General features: G+C 35.3%; 2 protein-coding genes across 4 annotated transcripts in view; one reads left to right on the forward strand and one right to left on the reverse strand.

Annotated features, from left to right (window-relative positions):
- Positions 1 to 1506: 1506 nt before the first annotated feature.
- SDS (serine dehydratase) lies at positions 1507 to 19146 on the reverse strand. The gene is made up of 8 exons (XM_053702153.1): positions 18999 to 19146; positions 14674 to 14832; positions 11926 to 11965; positions 6934 to 7073; positions 6729 to 6820; positions 5931 to 6158; positions 5697 to 5821; positions 1507 to 4084 (listed from the first exon to the last, which is right to left on the reverse strand). The coding sequence occupies exons 1-8, from the start codon at positions 19047 to 19049 to the stop codon at positions 3876 to 3878; spliced, it is 1044 nt and encodes a 347-aa protein (XP_053558128.1). The 5' UTR covers positions 19050 to 19146; the 3' UTR covers positions 1507 to 3875.
- A 45-nt stretch (positions 19147 to 19191) lies between these two features.
- LOC128649089 (serine dehydratase-like) overlaps positions 19192 to 20437 on the forward strand; it is a 151604-nt gene continuing 150358 nt past the window's right edge. Inside the window, exon 1 of one of the 3 annotated variants that reach the window (XM_053702150.1) lies at positions 19192 to 19575. In XM_053702150.1, the coding sequence (XP_053558125.1) occupies positions 19519 to 19575 (57 nt within the window). In that variant the 5' untranslated portion in view covers positions 19192 to 19518. The remainder of the gene's footprint in view (positions 19576 to 20437) is intronic. The other 2 variants (XM_053702152.1, XM_053702148.1) reach the window with 2 other exon arrangements.

A 20437-nucleotide genomic window follows, 5' to 3' on the forward strand; every position in this document is an offset into this window, starting at 1 on the left:
AATATATATATATATATATATATATATTAATATATATATATATATATATATATTAAATAAAATCTCGCAAGGAGCGAGTTTCCCGCACAGAGGTCAAGCTTACAGGCACGAGGCGAGTGGCAGCATGGCTGGATGTGGGTGTGGGTGTGTGTGTGTGTGTGTATAAGGGCTACATCAATGGCTGTTGTTATTGTTCTGTGTTTGAAATTATAGTTATTGAACAGAAAATGGTATTAAGCCGAGCATTGAGGGAGCTCTAGTTGGTGCTTTTAGAAGCAATGGCCCTGTTAGCTTTACGGCACATATCCGCAAATTTGGCTCTCCAGAGGTTTTGAAACTACATTTCCCATGATGCTCAGCCAGTTGATATGGCTGAGTATCATGGGAAATGTGGTTCCAAAATCTCTGGAGGGCCAAGTTTGAGGATGTCTGCTTTACGGGGAGCTGGCACATATGTGATTTTATTACTAATTTGTTGTCTGAATGTATGGTTCACAGCCTATACTAAAGTACATTTTGAATTTAAAGGGATATAAAACAGGTTGAGATCTGTGCATATCCTAAAAGGGCTAAATCATTAAAACAATTGTTTAAAAATTGCTGGCAAGTATTTTTTTTTTTTTTTTTTAAAAATAAGCAAAATGAATTGCATAGCTAAGCTGCCTGGAGCAGCCAACTCTACCCACCCTTAGTGTTTAGACACAGGAATTGTATTTCAACTTAGTTTATAGCTTCTAGGCATGCTCCAGCAGATAATTCATATGCATTTTTGTATTCTACCAAAGCAACAATAGATACAGCCATAGAAGGAAATGTGTGGGGGGAGTTGGAGCTTTACAATTCAGAAACTAAAAAGAAAGGGTTAATGGCGAGGCACTGCAGTATAAATTTGCAGGTAAAGTAATTAAAGTACATATTATATTTTTGTCTCTATCCAAACTATATCCCTTTTAAGCTTGACAAGTCATTTATATGGAATCGGCATCTCATAGGATTCTGCATATTTTGTAGAGGCCTTCCTGGAAGCTGCCATGGTTGATATCCGTAGAAATAGAGGGACATGGGTTCACTTGCTACCTGCACTGATATGCATAGGGATCACCAGCTGCATCTGTACAGACTATTAATTGCAAGTATTAGGGCGCTAGATTAAATAACTCCTATGCCTCTATCTCCCTCCTACAAGAGGGGGGTGGTGAAGGGGAGGCGCTAACAAAAAGCACTAGGAGTTAAAAATCAATGGAGGTATAGAATGCATAAGGTGGGCAGAATATAACCTAATTATAGGCAAATAAGAGCATACAATATACAAACAGTTAATAAATAGTACAAAGGGGATATATAACCCTTTAGTAAAAAAGCGATCAAAATTAAAAGTACGTAATTTGCAACATTTTCAATGTTGTTCTCTTTTTTTTTGTTGTTTCTGTTAAACCTCAATAAAAGAAAATTTAAAAAAAAAAAATTAAAAGTACATATAATAAATAAAATGATCAAACAATCAAATAAGGTAAGATATAATGCCCAGTTTATTACACCAGATTATATCAAATTCTCTCAGAAAATGTAAGAATATACCAATGCTGCAACACTAAAAAAAACAGAACTGTTTGAAAAAAAAAGAGAGATTGTTTTAAAAGTAAAACAGCATAAAAAACACAAAAAATCAGAATTATTTTTTGAAAATCCCACACAGATTGTAGTATTGAAAGCTTGATATTATTCTTATATATAAAACCATCTAAGAAGCGCTACTATGAGCGTATTGGTAATCTGGATTTTTGTTAGTTTGAAACACAGCTTCATTACTTAAATCGTAACAGTTGGTAAAGATAGAAAATACGATTTACTTGTAGCAATGTTTCTGCTCAATGTATAAGTTTGTATCCAAATTTTGAAAGTATATCGTATTTGTATTGCAACAAATAGGCTTTGTATCTATACCCCCAAAAGGATCAGTTCTTAATAACACTCAAATAATGTAATGAGCAACTTCATGTAATTGGGGTTACTTAAAACATGTTTTCAATATTGAGCCAAGTTTTTAACCTTTTATAAATCATCCTTTTGGAGAACACGGTATCACATTTATTATTAGATGTTCTTACCGCATATCAAGTCTCACTTTTTTTCTTGTGTAGCCTCAGTGGCTTCCAAGGTTACCCCCGCAGTAGCTCTTTAACTCTTTAGTGGTCCCCTGTGGGTGCCTGGGAAGGGTCTGCCTGGCAGGTTACCTTACCTACTGCAGCATCTCCCGGATCACTCACACACGCGCTGGCGGTGGGGTCGTCTAGTGATGACGGTGATGTTTCTGATCCCCCCCACGGGAGATCACAGTCCACCTTTTTGGCATCCATTCTGTAGAGCATCTTAATTGGGCATACATGAACTTTTTAACGACCATCTAAACTTGACGTTTCAACAATGCATAAAATGTTTCATTATTGCAAGTGAAACATTATTGTAAATACATTCATTATTTATTTTGCTACCTTTTGCTGTAAAATACATCTAAAAATGTGCTTATTATTTTACTTTCTCCCAAGGAGATTTAGGTTAATACTTTAAGTCAATTTATGCAAGCTTTTGTTTAGTTCACTCTCCACCCTATGGTTCTCAGCAGTCACATGTTTGTAAAAGATGAATTATAAATTTTGCATCAATAATCATGATAGAAGCATTTTTTTTTTTTTGCAATAGGAATCGGTGCTAAACCACCTTAAGGGAAGAGATAAGGGCAGGTTTCCCCAGTCTCTCTCAACTGCACATGTGCAAACAGAGTTTGTGCCATATCTGAATATTGGTTTGTAATTGGTTAGCAAGGATTCTTTTGTTCTGGGGGACAGTGAAATTAATAAACATAAAACAATATACTTATTTGACTAAATAAAGCTGCAGCTTTCATTGCAAACGTATTCTCCGATATGAAGGTTTACAATTTATGTTTAGTGGTCTTTTAATAAACCTGTCATGAAGTGCATTAGAAAATCTGTCATGTCAACTAGACCAAAACAATATTGCCAACTGTATGGGATTTGGGTTTTTCTTTTTCAGTGAAATATAACCTACATTAACCAGTCCTTTTTTTATTTTTTATTCTAGATATTTTTATATATATAATAATAAAAAAATAGCAAACAGTGGTTCTGAGACATCAGTACATATGATACAAAATTAAACAGATAATGGTAGTTATAAAATGTGCTTCAAGTAAATGACTCAGTCTTTTAGTTTTTCTTTATAACTTAACTAACTTGTTCATTTGTATGTTTGTATATGTTGATGGATGTTATGTAATGCCCTGCATTACATTTTTATGAAGTCCCCTCCCAAGAGAGTGTATATACAATATATATTAAAACACATTGGATGCTTGAAAAATAATGTACACCAAAGCTTAGCAGATCCCTCCTGAAAGTTTATGGTGGGGGGGGGGGGGGGGAAATTAAGTAGGTGAATCAAAGGCCATATGTCTCCTCAGACTGTCACATGATGTACAATTCTGTCAATAAAAAAGCTGAACCTAGAAAAGACTGGATTTGTGTTCCATATAACTTATTTACAAGTGTTCCCTTTCTGGCCTTATGAAACAAATGTCCATACTGTATGAATACTGGTGAGATTAGCATATACCTAATCTTTATAACCACCCAGAGCTGACAGCAAGGACACACATTTTTTTTTATAATCTCTTTCCTGTGGTATCTGCAACCCTGTTTTCATGGTGACACTCCTTATATTTAAGTGTTCAACAAAGACGGTAGTCTGGGAGCATATCCCTTCAGTAATGCAATGAAGATACCAAGAGTAGAGCTGTTCATTTCAGGAAGAGTTATGTAGTATAGCGTATATAGTAGATGATCCCAAAAGTAATGTTAAGATTTGCAAGTTGCGGCTATGCCCAGCTGTTCCTTGAGCCGGCTGAGCTGTGCCAGTGTGATATTGTTCCCTCCACAAACAATAATGACAATTGACGAGAGATGAGAGCTTAATTTGCCCTGCTGCTGTAGCTTCCCTAAAATATTGCTGTATACAACAGCCAGGGCTGCACCACAAGCCGGTTCCACAAGCATCTTCTCATCATCTAAGGAGAAGAAAATAGTTCATTGAAAAAGTCATTTAGCGTTCACCACACACTACAAAAGAATATATCTGTTCTGAGAGAGACTGAATGTGTACATCCATAGTCCGTGACTAGTAAAAAGATCTTCACATTCTACAAATTGTTCTTCCAGCTACACTAGGCCAGTATAGGTTTGCCACTGCACTTATCTCACGTGTACATTGATGACACAAGACTAAAGACCCCATATATTTATAATAATCGCTTTAAGGGATACAATTTTCTGCCATTAAATGTGTTCCCAATGGTCCATTTTACCCGTTGAACTGTATTTGTCTGCAAATAGCTAATTTACCTTTACTTTATTTGCAAAAGCTACTTTTGCCTGTTGTATCCCCACAAACATTTTCTCTGTAGAAAAGCTATGAAAACATGAGACAATAGCCCTAATTAAATGGATACGAAACGCAATAATTTTCTATCATGATTCTTACAGAGCATACATTTTTAAACTTTCCAATTTATTTCTGCTATCAATTTTGCTTCATTCTCTTGGTATCTTTTATTGAAGCAGCAGCAATGCACTACTGGCAGTTAGCTAAACCTATTGCTAAGCCAAAGGCATGAGGCATATAGTTACCTCATGTAATTGGCTTAGCAATGGGTTCTCCTAGCTCCCAGTAATTCCTGAGCCCACCTAGGTATGCTTTTTTAACAAAGGATACCCAGAACAAATCAAATTAGATAATAGAAGTAAATTGGAAAGTTGTTTAAACCTGTATCTTTCATATGAATCATGAAAGAAAAATGTGAGGTTTCATGTCCCTTTAATCTCCCAGTGTATTTGAAATAGCTGGTTGTGCACATTCAACCCTCAGCCATAATTAGCATTTCAATATCGAACATATAACATTATTTGCAGGCTAAGCCAATTGTTATGGGCATGTCCTGGAGAATAACAGGTGATGGTTTTAATGAGCAATGCCTGCTATTTCAGATACAAAAATAAATATGAATTAACAATTTCCCAAACATTTAATAATATGCAGTAGGTATAACAATTCATTTGGAATACATTAAAGGGATAGTAAACCAACAACTTTCCAATTTACTTTTATTATCAAATTTGCTTCATTCTCTTGTTATCCATTGCTGAAGGGACAGCATTGTACTACTGGCAGCTAGCTGAGCACATCTAGTTAGCCAATCACAAGAGACAAATATGTTCAGGCACCAATTAGCAGCAGCTCCCACTAGTGTCTGATATGTGCGTATTCATTTTTAACAAGGGATACCACGAGAATGAAGCACATTTGAAAATAAAAGTGAATTTAAAAGTGCCTTAAAATGACATGCTCTATCTGAATCATGCAAGTTTAAATTTGACTTTCCTATCCCTTTAAGGGGAAGCACATTTTATAGTACATTTGCACCTTTAAAAGCAAAATCGCCAAAAGGAAGCTAACCGTAACGGGTACAGACAGACCTCCTGTCTTCAGTATCTACTTCTAGAAAACATACTGTATTTTTATGATTTCTACAAACCAAACTAGGTTTAATGGCTAAAAAATGAAACTGAATATGTAAGGGGATTACATTGTGTGTACTTTCCCCCTCTATTAATATCACTTACCTGCAAACCTCTCAATAGCCAAAACTGCTTCCTGGTCTGAGATGACCTCTGAGAACACTGGATGCTCCTGAGCCACCTTCAGAGTTTGTGCACCTACAGTTTTGGCCCCCAGTGTCTTTGCCACACTGAAAAGGGAACATGAGACACTGTCATATATTTTCTTTTTAGAAGATGCATTAATAAATATATATAATTGTGTTTTCAATTTCAGTACACTAAATGCAAATCTTTCACCTGGTAATCTCTGGTAAAGTGACCAAGGCACCAGCTCCCAGAGCAGCATTGAGGCTGTGTGCTCCTTTAGTTTCCATAGCAATGATTGGGACATCTCCCCATCCTTCTTCTCTAAGCCCCTGGGCTACCCCACAAAGCATTCCTCCTCCACCCACTGACAGGGCGATAGCCCCGGGTTTTGAAGGGAGACTGGCTTTTATTTCCTTCACCAGTGAGGTGTGCCCTTCCCTAAAAAAAAAAAGAGAGCAGCAACCCGTCAAAAACATGCACATATTTCTTTTTTGTCTTATTAAAGGGATACTGAACCCAAATTTTTTTTTATTCATGATTCAGATTGAGCATGCAATTTTAAGCAACGTTCTAATTTAGTCCTATTATCAATTTTTCTTTGTCCTCTTGCTATCTTTATTTAAAAAAGCAGGAATGTAAGCTTACGAGCCGGCCCATCTTTGGTTCAACTTCAACACCTGGGTAGCGCAAAAATGGGCCGCCTCGTAAGCCTACATTCCTGCTTTTTTATATAAAGATAGCAAGAGAACAAAGAAAACTTAATAGGAGTAAATAAGACAGCTGCTTACAATTGCATGCTCTATCTGAATTATGGTATACAAAATTTGGGTTCGGTATCCCTTTAAACTTTTGACAAAACAAAATATAACATACAACAAACATTTATTGTTGCATAAAGAGGTATATTGTCATCACACCAACTGAAATCACACATAAAATGTACATTTGCAATAACAAATTCTGTATGCTAAATTTGTTTGTATTTTATGAATCTAATCATTTTCTCACCATATTAATGGGTCATCAAAAGGTGGGATATACACCCATCCTGGGTTATTTTTCACCAGCTCCTTTGCATGTTCAATAGTCTCATCCAATATCTACAGAGAATAAGGAATATTTGTGTCAACTAAAATCAAGGACAGCAGTAGAAGAAAAAGTTAAAACTCAACCCCTGTAGTGATTTGGATTCTAAGAGGAATATAGAACTCACTTCTCCTATCACACAGACTGTGGCTCCTTCGTCCTTAACCCTCTGGATGGTGAATGAGGGAGTGGTGACGGGAACAAGTATGGTGGCTGGGATAGAGAGCATTCTTGCACTATAGGCAGCTGCAAGGCCGGCGTTGCCTCCTAAAAAAAGAAACAAGCCCATTATCAAAGAGGGAAGCATAGCAGAATATATCTTATGACATACATAATTCACTCTAAGGGACTGGTGATCTAAATCTCTCCGCTCAGGCGTACGTCAGTACGCCGATGTCCCTCCAAGAAATTTAAAAACATAAATTTTACCTTGAGACCCCATTGATCTCACTATGGAGGGTTCTGAATTTGAAAGAGACATATTACAATGCAAGTCTAAAGAAAAAATCCCAAAGATTGTGCGATTTCTCTCCGTAAATCTGAGGGTTTTTTTTAAAAAAAAACATCACTCTAAAGGCTGTGACACACTGCAAGCGATGCGGCACGAGGCAAAGCAGCTGCTTCACGCCGCGTCGCATCATTTCTGAAGATCGAATATTTCATCTGAGCGCTCAGCTACGCGACATGACGCAGCAGAGTGCTCAGAGATGAAAAGGCAAGACACACTAAGCACGCACAGCCGCAAGTACACGATGTGCGCCGCTCCGCTTGCAGTGTGTCACAGCCTTAAGTGTTTGATGTGCATTATTAGCAAGCAAAATAAGTGATGGTGCATTTATATTTTAATATGAAGAGCAGATTATTCATACTAGAGATCTGAGCTTAATAGTACATTGTACTCAAGTTTGTTATATGAAGTTTATAAGATTTAAAACCTTAAAAGGGACACTAAAGTCAAAGTGTTTTATGCTTCAGAAAGAGCATGCAATTAAAATAAATACAAAAAAAACTTTCCAGTTTACTTCTACCATTAAATTGTGCACTGTCTTTTTATATGCACACTTGCTGATGCATCAGCTTCTACTGAGCATGTGAAAGAGTTCAGTGTATACATATGAGTTTGTGACTGGTTGATGGCTGTCACATAAGGGTGGCAGGGAAATAGGAAAAAAAAAAGTCTACTGCTCATTGAAATTCAGAGTTTCATTTTTGTATGTGTTTGTTGATTATGCAATTTAATGGTCCGTTTATAGTTTTCTATTTAAATAAAAGAATGCATTTTAAATGTATTCAAATGGTTGTTGTGAATTAAATTTAAATAACAGGTTAACCTGTTTGATTACTATACTTTCATATACATGAACAATGTTGAGTACAGTGACCCTTTAAGCAAAATGTGAACAAATGTAAATATCCAGAGTTTACATGCGATAAACAAGTGTATAAGAGTTGTGCACATGCCCATACGATCCCCTGCATATGATAGACAGATGCATTGTGGAGGAATTCAAATGAATAATAATAAAAAAAAACACAGCAACATAGTTTTAACAAATATAATACATTTAAATGGACATTGACGTTTCTAGAGGCATCACAATAATAACTGCATAGCAAAAGTTCAGTATGCAAAATACATTTTAAAGGAATTCTAGTTTTGTCAGCAAACATTGCATTGTTTTGTAGTCATGGCTCACACCCCTTGAATGTTTGGCTACAGCAAACAAAACAATTAGGGACAGAGCTTCTGTATATATCAAGCAATCTACAATGTTCCTTTTTCCATTGCAAAAGCAGTTATATTAAAATGGCAACATAAATCTAGACAAACCATTTGTAAACAATGTAATAAACACCAGCAGATAAGCGATGATTGGGAACACAGGGGAGAGAATTTTGCGGCACACTGCCCCTTTAATATAGACTTTGAAAAAAACACAAAAGATTTTAATAAAAGAAAAACTATAAAGATGTTGTGTTCACTAAAATGATATGATTTTATGCGCTCATGTTTACTATCACTTTAAAGAAAATTAAACATTACAATATGCTTTCATTACATATATTTATTGCTGTTGTTAAATACCTTGCTTTGTCTCATGCTCTCTAGAAAGACAATGCTGCACATAATACACAGTGATTTCTTAGAGTAGGGCATAAACTCATTTATAACTATCCCTAATTAGCCACAATCAAAAGGAGTTTAGATAAGTGTAAAAAATAATGTAGCAAATACTTTTGAAAAAAAAAAAAAAAAAACATTTTCTTTGTGGATCGGTGGATCGTATGTGTTACATACTTTTTACAAAGGCAAAAATACTTTATTATAGTTGAGGTCTTTTTTTTTTTTTTTTTTTTTTTTTTAAAAAACCTAGATGTTCCTGTACTGTGTAAAACATTTTTTTTGTTTTTATGCTAGTAAGGCATGTCACTATCCACCAATAAAACAGAGCAGTTTTATTAAACCATTAAACTCTGCATAAAAGGTTTCATTATTGAAAATTAAACAGTCATATACATTATGTATTTATTTTACTTCCCTTTGCTTTAAAATTCATCTGAAAATTGTACTTGTTCCACTTTCTCCCAGGGAGGCTTTGGTTAAAGGGACAGTATACTATAAAATAGTTTTTCCCTTAATGTGATTTCAATTACTTTTTTTACCAGCTGCAGAGTATAAAATGTATGAGATTTGCTTTTTTAAGGCTTATTTGTGTATATGAATTAGCTGATTTTGTGTTTTGAAGCCACAACCTAATAAAATGGGTTGAGCTTGTAGGTATAATCAGATCTCATTACTGTATCAGTGTGTACATATACCTGCTTCTTTATCTTATATCTGTCCATAAACCAATCACTAATACTTGGAGAGAACAATGGAAAAATTAACATTGTATTACCTTCCCTTCTATACCCCATTGTGAGTGTAATTTCTTCTACTGGCTGTGTTAACACAGCTTGGCCTTGAGGCTAAAACTTTCAGGATAGGTGGGGATACCACAGGCTAAATAAAATATTTCAAATGCCACTATAAGGGTAATGAAAATAATTGTAAACAATTGAATACACTCCAGCAGAAAAGTGGATCATTAGGAACACATTAAAGGGGAGACATTTTTTGAGTAAACTGTCCCTTTAATACTTTTAGCCAATTTATCTGTGAGGTTTTGTTTACCCCTCTCCTGTCTCATTCTCTGTACTCCTTTGCTTTTTTTTTTTTTTTTTTTTTTTTTTAAGGGGAATTAACAGCTTTACATAACAATCATGAAAGGAAATGTATTAATATTATGTGCAATAGCAGACAACATACAAGGTAGTTTATGTGCTAACTGGTCCTAAAGACCGTTCACACTGGCCATTTTTTGCAGTACCCCCATCTCTTTTTGCTCTCTCTCTTTCCCCTCCTCTTTTGCTCTCCCCCCTCTCTTTTTGCTCTCTCCCCCTCTCTTTTGCGCTCTCTCCCCCTCTCTTTTGCGCTCTCTCCCCCTCTCTTTTTAATCTCTCTCCCCCTCTCTTTTTTAATCTCTCTCCCCCTCTCTTTTTTAATCTCTCTCCCCCTCTCTTTTTTAATCTCTCTCCCCCTCTCTTTTTTAATCTCTCTCCCCCTCTCTTTTTTAATCTCTCTCCCCCTCTCTTTTTTAATCTCTCTCTCGCACGTGCACGACCGCCCGTCCCGTCACGCCCAATCCCACCCACCGTTGTCACGCCACAGACAGCAGATCACCAGGTAGACTCTAAGGCCAGGTGTGTTTGTCCTCGCGCTGTCTCTACTGCGCATGACAGCTTCGGACAAACACACCACACTTGGCCTTTTATATTATAGGATATTATTGTGTATAAATAAATAAATATTTATTTTTAGCTATTAGATAAAGATTAAAAAGGAATAAATGTCTTTATTTAAATACATGTAAAAAAATATAATATTATTATTATTATTTTATTTACTAATTAACTAAGTTACATCAGTGCTAAACCATTTGAAGGGAATATAAGAGGGCAGGCTACCAAATGTCTCTTATCCTTAACTGCACGTGTGCAAACAGAGTTCATGCTATATCTGCGTATTAGCTAGTGATTTATTAGAAGAGTTCTTTTGTTCTGGGGGACAGGGAAATCGGTGAAAAGAAAATACATAAAATAATATGCCAATTTGACAAAATAAAGCTGCATTATTCATTGCAAAATTCTTCTCATATATAAAGGTGCATTGTGTTTAATGTCTCTTTAAAGGGACATTATACACTAGATTTTTCTTTGCATAAATGTTTTGTAAATGAACCATTTATATAGTGCATACAGTTTTTTGTTGTTGTTTTTTTTTAAATGGATAGTTTTGCTTATTTTTAAATAACATTGCTCTGATTTTCAGACTCCTAACCAAGCCCCAATGTTTTCGGAGAATACTGATGTATACCTACTCCAGCTTGCTTCTGCTTGTGTAAAGGGTCTTTTCATATGCAGGGGAGGTGGGAGTGTCTGCTATTTCCCACTTGCAGTGGATGTTCCAGTAACATTTTAAACAGAGCTAAACTTGAAGCTTCTAAGTAAGTTTTTAAACTGTTTTATACTGTAATTTTTATATCAGTATCTGTATATTATTCTTTATAGTAGTGTCTATTACATGCAGTTATATGAAAATTAGTGTATACTGTGGCAGTTCAAGTTATACACAGACATGCACTTAGGGATGCCACCTCGGCAATGTTTTAGTGGACACTTATGAGCTATGCATGCTGCAGGGTAAGCAGGGAGGAACATGTATTGTGCCTCTGGACATCACATGGATAGTGCTGATGAACAGCACAATACATGTTCCGGCCCTGCACACCCTGCAGCATGTGTAATACATAAGTGTCCAGGAAAACATGGCCGAGGTGGCATCCCTACATGCACTTCATGTTAACATCAGAATAAACACCTTTAATATAACCATTTATATTGCCATGAAAAACACTTAACATATATAAGCAGTAATATTTCACGGCATAATAGCAATTTTTTGCCCCTTTAATTGCTGGTATATAATATGCAAATGTATATATAAAAACGGCTAAGAGAGTAAAATAATCATTGAAACATTTATTGTGAGGGGAGAAAATGCAATACAAAAACTCACCCGAAGAGCAGACAAAATGTTTACAGCCGCGTTCTGCCCACTGCAAAGAAAGAGTATGTGGTTACTGCTAAATTAAATATCATGTGATAAACACCATTAAATAGCAACAAGGTGATTGGTTTTCATTAGACAAATACAAAGATGTACACCAAAAAGCTCCAATCAACAGCTTCATTTATAGATAAAATAGAGGCTGAATGGCTTGGGTTACTCTGAATAATGATGCAGTATTGTCTTAAAATAATGGTCTAGCCAGGATATGGTATTATTAAAGGTTGAACTTTCTAGTTAATATAATAAGATCCATTTTAATAAGGGGGCAACAGTTAACCTTCAGGTGTTTCCTGCCATCTGTTTTTAAACTATTCATCCTGTTTTGTTTGTTTTTTTAACTCTGTATTTTGTTTGTATTTCTGCCTCCCAAGAAAAAAAAAAAATCACTAAAGGGACAGTCAACACCAGAATTTTTGTTGTTTTAAAAGATAGATAATCCCTTAATTACCAATTCCCTAGTTTTGCATAACCAACACAGTTATAATTATACACGTTTTACCTCTGTAATTACCATGTATCAAAGCCTCAGCAGACTGTCCCCTTATTTCAGTTCTTTTGACAGACTTGCATTTTAGCCAATCAGAGCGGTCTCCATGGTAACTTCACGTGCATGAGCTCAATGCCCGCTAGTGGTGAAAAACTATCAAAATGCATTTAGATTAGAGGCGGCCTTCAAGGTCTAAGAAATTAGCATATGAACCTCCTAGGTTTAGCTTTCAACAAAGAATACCAAGAGAACAAAGCAAAATTGGTGATAAAAGTAAATTGGAAAGTTATTTAAAAATTACATGCCCTATTTGAAACATGAAAGTTTTTTTGGACTTGACTGTCCCTTTAGCTTTTGTTGATGATCCTACAGAGTCCATACAATTATCCTATCCATACAGCGAGTGAAATATTAGATTATTTGTTGGCGGGTATAACACACACACAATTTGTTTATTACTGACTAAGGCTGGTTAAAAGTTGTGTGTCATGTTTTTCTTGATCTGCTTTAAAAAAAACAGCTTAAAGTAATTTGTGGACATCAGGTGAGTCTCCATGTGTGAAATAATTGATGAAAGGTGTCAGGAAAAATGATGCTGGTTTTGACTTTAGGAAAAATTAGAAGTTAAAATTAAACTTTCATGATTCAGATAGGGCATGCAATTTTAAACAACTTTCCAATTTACTTTTATCAAATTTGCATTGTTCTCTATTCTTTGTTGAACGCTAATCCTAGGTAGGTAAATATGCTAATTTCTAAGCCCTTGAAGGCCACCTCTTATCTTGTGCATTTTTTTCACAGCTAGACAGCGCTATTTCACATGTGTCATATAGATAACATTGTGTGTACTCCCTATTTATGAATCAACACTAATTGGCTAAAATGCAAGATTGTCAAAAGAACTGAAATAGGGCAGTCTGGGGAGGTTTAGATACAAGGTAACCACAGAGGTAAAAAATATTTTAATACAAGTTGTTGGTTATGCAAAACTGGAGAATGAGTAATAAAGGGGTTATCTATATTTTTAAACAATAAAAATTCTGGAGTAGACTGTCCATTTAAAGTGATGGTTATTTCACTTCCATAACTTCACATAGTATGAAAACTCTTTTCTTAACTAGCATATTGATATGCTTATTTTGTTCCAATGTCAAATCTACTTTAAATACTGAGCGTTTTTGTCAGGCTGTTACCCGATTCAATGCAGCCTCTCTGAATAATTTTCCCTTAGGCTTCTTTGACTGGCAGCTCTTTCAGCCAATCAGAGCCTCACCATGTGCCCCATGTAAGTTAATAACAGCACCCTCCCGTGCTTGGAACTCAGGTTGGAAGTTGAACTGCGCAAACGCAACTGCTACGCTATTTGTGCAACATAAACAGTGATTCTGCTTACTGTTAACATACTGTAAGTAGCCTCACTGTTTATGTTGCACAAATAGCGTAGCGGTTGCGCAGTTCAACTTCCAACCTTAGTTCCAAGCACGGGAGTGTGCTGTTATTATTAAGCCTAAGGGAAAATTATTCAGAGAGGCTGCATTGAATCAGGTAACGGAGCCTGACAAAAACGCTCAGTATTAAAAGTAGATTTGACATTGAAACAAAATAAGCATATAAATATGCTAGTTAGGAGAAGAGTTTTCATACTATGTGAAGTTATGTAAGTGAATTTACCATCACTTTAAACTAGTCCAGTTTTCTCCTGGAATAATATACTTGTGACTGTAAAATGTCATAATGAAATGAATTTATACAAGGGATGGCCAATAAGATGTGATATTTAGATACATATAGACAGTCAATATAAAGCTGGGGGGGGGGGGGGAGAAGATTAATTTGTGACTTTAACCATTGCATCATAGTTGATATAAATGTATAAACTATTCTAACTGAACATTGTTGGTTAGATACATCATATATATTATAAGCAGGAAGCATGTTCTTTATTAAACATTTTCAGTTACCTGAACACACCCAGGGACACATGATTTAGAGGAGAAAACTGTGCAAGGTCTTCCCCCACACAGATAAGCACAATACTACTTACAAGATGGAGCACAAGGATATTACATATACAGTGAGTGGAACTTTGTTTACTAGACAGTAATACCACTATGGAGAGTACACCTTTTTCATTGGAAGAGGATATTAATAAGGAAGTAAAATATTTAAGGATACTTAGTGTGGATTGAGAGACATTATTCGCTTACCGTTTTGCACAGATGACCGATTCCTCTGATTTTGAAAGAACCAGTGGGCTGTGCATTATCAAGTTTAAGGTACACTGTGGTCCCAGCCAGTTTGGACATTGGTACACTGTCCCTCAGAGGTGTGTCCAGATGCAGGCACTTCATTTTTGGTATCTTGACCTGCAAAATATATAGGAATTTAATGATTCCAAATAAGGTGTTTAGATTCCATGCTTCCACTGAAAATGTGTTTTAAAGTCTTCCTCGTCAACTGTTTACTATCAGAATGTCCATATTGGAACATCCGCTTTCAAAATAGTTTAAAAATGTGGATGTATTTAGGTTCACTTTGCAGTGAACTTCCATGACAATATTATCATACAGTATTTTTGTGTTTCGCCATGAGGCCAGCTCAGTGAGTACTTGCACCACTGCTTGCGCAACCTCCAAGGGTTGACGCCTTCTCAACATGTCCAATATTTTCCTCCAGTGGCATGTCCTTGCCCTACAGATAAATAATGCCTGCTCTTCAAAGTAACACCATGTGTGCCCTCCAGATGTACACCATACCTGCTCTCCAAAGTAACGCCATGTGTGCCCTACAGATATACACCATACCTGCTCTCCAAAGTAACACCATGTGTGCCCTACAGTTCTACACCATACCTGCTCTCCAAAGTAACACCATGTGTGCCCTTCAAAGGAATATCTAGAGTACTGCAGTTCAATAATGATCTTTTCAGTTTACTGTTTTGAATATCAATATAGGCCTAGTGATATTCTGACTGCAGACACACAATGACTCTGCTTAGGGTATTTTACATGAAAAATGTGGTTCCCTGATGTCTCATGCATACGTTACAGTCTTAATTGTTATTACATAAAGGTCAACTCCTAATACTTTTTTTTTTTTTTTTACAAATCAATTACAATAGATGTAGCCTGTGGAGCTATGTATAAAAAGATGCCAATAGTGGCCTTGTTTCCATTGAGATGGTAAAGCTTGGAAACTGGTGGTAACATTTCTTTATTGACTTTAATGGAGAAAAATGTTTTTACCACAATGGAAACTAGCCCAGTGTTGGGGGGAGGGTAAGATCGATGTCTGCCTTATATTTCATTCAGTTTGGCCTCAGGACAAATGTGATTTTATAAAAAACAGTCCGTTTCATTGTTGTAATAAAAAGCACTAAGCAATGGGTTATTCCTGATAACTGCAATATAATTTATTCATCATTTTAAAAAGGATTTTACTTTTTTTTTATATACTTAATTTGTGTAGGGCTTATTACTTCCTTTCACAGATCCCTTGTAAAAGCAAAGGAGGAGCTCTCTCTTTAAACTAGTTGATAGGAAACACAGGCACTAGCTCCAGTTAGTTTCTTGCCCATGCTTCAAAAATCATGTGACAGTAGAACTTACATTTTATAATGGGAGCTCCCTTACGTTGTTCAAGGCAGTGGTTACACTGAATATTTCATAGTGCTCATTTTGCAAGAAAACAAGTATATTGTTTGCTTTTTAACACAATAGGTTTCTTATTATGATTACTTTGATTTGTTTTTTTGTTGGTGTTTTTGTTTTGTTTTTTTAAACTATAAAGGAGCACTGTTTCATATACCCGTTTGCATTCACTTTTAGATCTTTATTTTTAAATAATATTGGGGAGGTCCAAACATTGCACTTTTTACGAGCAAAAAATATGTTTAATTATAAATATTGATTTGTTAAAATCTCTCCATACTTTTAAAGGAGAAATTAATATTCCTCTGTAAAATATAAACTTTTTTACAAGGCTAAAAACATTTTATGAAACAGCACAATAATGTAGTTCTGACATAAACAGTGTAGTCACATTTTGATTTATACCATTTCAAAAATATTTATATTTTTGTTTCTTTCTAAAATTGAGCAAACTTGTGTTGAATAAATGCAATGTTCCTTGTCAGGCTTTGGAAGATTTGTCTTCCACCAGCTAATGGTTCTTTCAGCCAGTGAGCAAGAGATATTTTAACATGCTTACTGGCTCCTCTTTCATGTGCATGATGTATATTGTTTAGCACAATACACTTTAACAATTATGAACTTAAATTCACTTGGGATAGAGAGATAATGGTAATAATTTTGCTTATTGCTACCAGTGAAAAAATAAATTTGCTGCACCAAAAGAGGACTGGGTTAAATTGTCCAGATCCTGCACAAGGTAGATTAAAGTCAATAGTGCTATCTGCTTGTGATTAGTGGTACTGCCAACGGACACGTACAAGTAAAATAGAGGATATGAGGTTTTTCATAGCCTCTTAAAATAAGACGGTCTCATTTATGGGCTAAATCAGAACTGTTTGACTTTTGGGATAACATTTTGGATATGTATTGGCTGGAGGACCAGGGTCACTAAAGATTAATATATATCAATAGAGTATTACAATGAAAACCTATTCGCCAGCATATCCACATTGTGTAAATATAATTTATAGCTGAGAGACACAAAAACACCCTGAGTTAACTTCATGCAGCCCACAAAGTGTTAATAGGAAAACAATGAGCTACATCCTATTTCAGTTTATAATATATATATATTTCTATTCACTATCCACAGTCAGTAAAAATATAGTAATCTTTAAAATGCCATGATTTTATTACTTATTTAAACTTAAAGGGACAGGAAACTCACATTTTTTTCTTTCCCATTTTAGATAGAGCATATAATTTTAAAGGGACACTGAACCCAAAATTTATTTCATGATTCAGATAGAGCATGCAATTTTAAAGGGACAGTCTAGGCCAAAATAAACTTTTATGATTCAGATAGAGCATGTAATTTTAAACAATTTTCCAATTTACTTTTATCACCAATTTTGCTTTGTTCTCTTGGTATTCTTAGTTGAAAGCTTAACCTAGGAGGTTCATATGCTAATTTCTTAGACCTTGAAGGCCACCTCTTTTCAGAATGCATTTTAACAGTTTTTCACCACTAGAGGGTGTTAGTTCACATATTTCATATAGATAACACTGTGCTCATGCACGTGAAGTTATCTGGGAGCAGGCACTGATTGGCTAAACTGCAAGTCTGTCAAAGGAACTGAAATAAAGGGGCAGTTTGCAGTGGCTTAGATACAAGATAATCACAGAGGTTAAAAGTATATTAATATAACTGTGTTGGTTATGCAAAACTGGGGAATGGGTAATAAAGGGACTATCTATCTTTTAAAACAATAAAAATTCTGGTGTAGACTGTCCCTTTAAGCAACTTACTTTCTAATTTACTCCTATTATCAAATGTTCTTCATACTCTTGGTATCTTTATTTAAAAAGCAAGAATGTACGTTTAGATGCCGGCCCATTTTTGGTGAACAACCTGGGTTGTTCTTGCTGATTGGTGGATTAATTTAACCGACCAATAAACAAGTACTGTCCAGGGTTCTGAACCAAAAAATAGCTTAGATGTCTTCTTTTTCAAATAAAGATAGCAAGAGAATGAAGAAAAACTGATAATAGGAGTAAATTAGAATATTGCTTAAAATTGCATGCTGTATGTGAATCACAAAAGAAAAAAATTGGGTTCAGTGTCCCTTTAAACAACTTTCCAATTTACTTATATTATCAGTTTTGCTTCATTCTCTTGGTATTTTTTGGTAAAGGTACAGTAATGCACCACTGGGAACTAGCTGAACACATCAGTAAACCAATAACAGGAGGCATATATGTGCAGCCAGCAATCAGCATCTAGCTTCCAGCTCCTGAGCTTATCTATGCATTGTATTCAACAAGAGAACAAATCAAATTAGATAAAAGTAAATCGTAAAGTTGTTTAAAATTGTATTTTGTATCTGAATCATGAAATAATATTTTGGGGGTTTATCATGTGCCTTTAATAATGTAGTTTTATAATTCATTAAAACATAATTTATCCATAGTTATCATCAAATAGACATAAAGCATATAAATTGTTTCATGGGGCTATACATGGCAGCGTGTGTTTAAGAATCTTTTACAAGATTGAAGGCAAGTTTTGAAGAGGATTTTGTAAGTATTGCGTATTGCATGGCTTATCTGCATCCCTAAAACACCTAGTACTGCATGCTGGAAATGTATCTGTTCATATATGTCGCTTTAAAGTGTCAAATGAGTTCAATCATAGAACGTTGCAATTTAGCATCAAAATAAAATTAAAAGTTTGCTAATGAAAAACAAACAAAAAACAAATAAATGTACTGTATAGGATATATATATATATATATATATATATATACATACATACATACATACATACCACACACACACACATGCATACATACATACCACACACACACACATGCATACATACATACTTGATCTTCACTCACCATGTTATGACTTTTGGCGTCCGTACAGGATGATGCTGATTTGACTCCCATCTTGTTGTTTCCGTGAATGGTGCTTTTACATTGGTAAATGCACAGAACTTATAGCAGCAAGGCCCTCACCATCAGCCAATAAATGACCATGTTCAGACACACCTCTAGCACACCCCCATCCCCATGCAATACTGTTTAGGATATTACAGCTAAAGGCAATAACGCTCACAAACAATACCAAAAGGGTCCAGTGAAGGGGAAGTGGTGGGAGGGTGCAACATTCTAAAGGAATTGAGACTATTTCTGGGACTCAGTTACCAAAAGGAGGACAACGACCCCCTCCTGTCACAGAAACACCCTCCCCACGTAGTGTCTGCTGTATCTTCAGAACAGGCTTAAGCTGGTCAAACTGGTTGCTGGGGAAAGAAAGTCACCTGGTAAACACGATGGGGGTAGTATTAACCCCAGCATTAAAAAGATGAGAAAGCAAAGAACATAGCCCGGGGCAAAGAGAAGTCCTGTAAACTATATGTCAAAAGGTGAAGTTCTTTGGTTACTGTGTACGTCAAGTTACAAAAACACAAAGGTATGTTCCATCTGTGAGCAACGACTGATAAACACGAAGGAATGTTCTTACAAAATAAATGTACGTTTACAGGCACATTCTTCAGGCTTCGTGTGATTTCTCAACACCAGTGATATAATAATCTGAGTTGTTGTTTTTTATTTTATTTTGATAGTTACACTCAAGAAAAAAAAGTAACATAAAGAAAAGTTTCTTGGGGAGAAAAAGTGTCAGTTCAGTAATTACAACTCAATTTTTTAAGTAAGGAAAGGGGTTTACTGTGATCAATTTTACAAAATAATTTGTGTACAGTTTAATTTGAGTGAACTGAAAGTAACACACTATGATATTTTAATTCTAAATGATTTTGCAAACTGGTGAACAGTTTTTTTTACTAGAGCGGAGGGAATTATGCTGATAACATGATGACCCTATATCTCAATAATGCCATAAACATTGTATGGACATAACTAATACCAGCAGCTATTTATTTAGTTTTTAAATTTGGCCCCATTTCATTTCTGCAGCTGCACACGCAGTATATATTTTTTTTTTAAATGACAGGGTAGTGTTTGTATGTAACTCAGTAGTAAGCAATAGTAACAATATACATGCTGCTTGTATAATGCTTTTGAGGATATATATATATATATATATATATATATATATAGACAGACTCCAGAGGGATAGACAGAGGGATAGATAAATAGATAGATAGAAGATGGATATATAGATAGACAGAGGGATAGATGATAGATAATTAGATTTATAAATAAATAAATCGATGATAGATGGATATATAAATAAATAGACTATAGATAGACAGAGGGATATATAGACAGAGCGATAGACAGACAGAGGGATAGATGAGAGATAATTAGAT

This window comes from Bombina bombina, chromosome 2, assembly GCF_027579735.1.
Source record: "Bombina bombina isolate aBomBom1 chromosome 2, aBomBom1.pri, whole genome shotgun sequence".
NCBI classification, from domain to species: Eukaryota; Metazoa; Chordata; class Amphibia; order Anura; family Bombinatoridae; genus Bombina; species Bombina bombina.

Coding starts and splice junctions, on each gene's coding strand:
- SDS (XM_053702153.1), bottom strand. CDS start 19,049: ATGGGAGTCAAATCAGCATCATCCTGTACGGACGCCAAAAGTCATAAC. Junction 6,821..6,933: donor CAGTCTGTGTGATAGGAGAA/GTGAGTTCTATA, acceptor TATTCTCTGTAG/ATATTGGATGAGACTATTGA. Junction 5,822..5,930: donor ACTTTACCAGAGATTACCAG/GTGAAAGATTTG, acceptor TTCCCTTTTCAG/TGTGGCAAAGACACTGGGGG.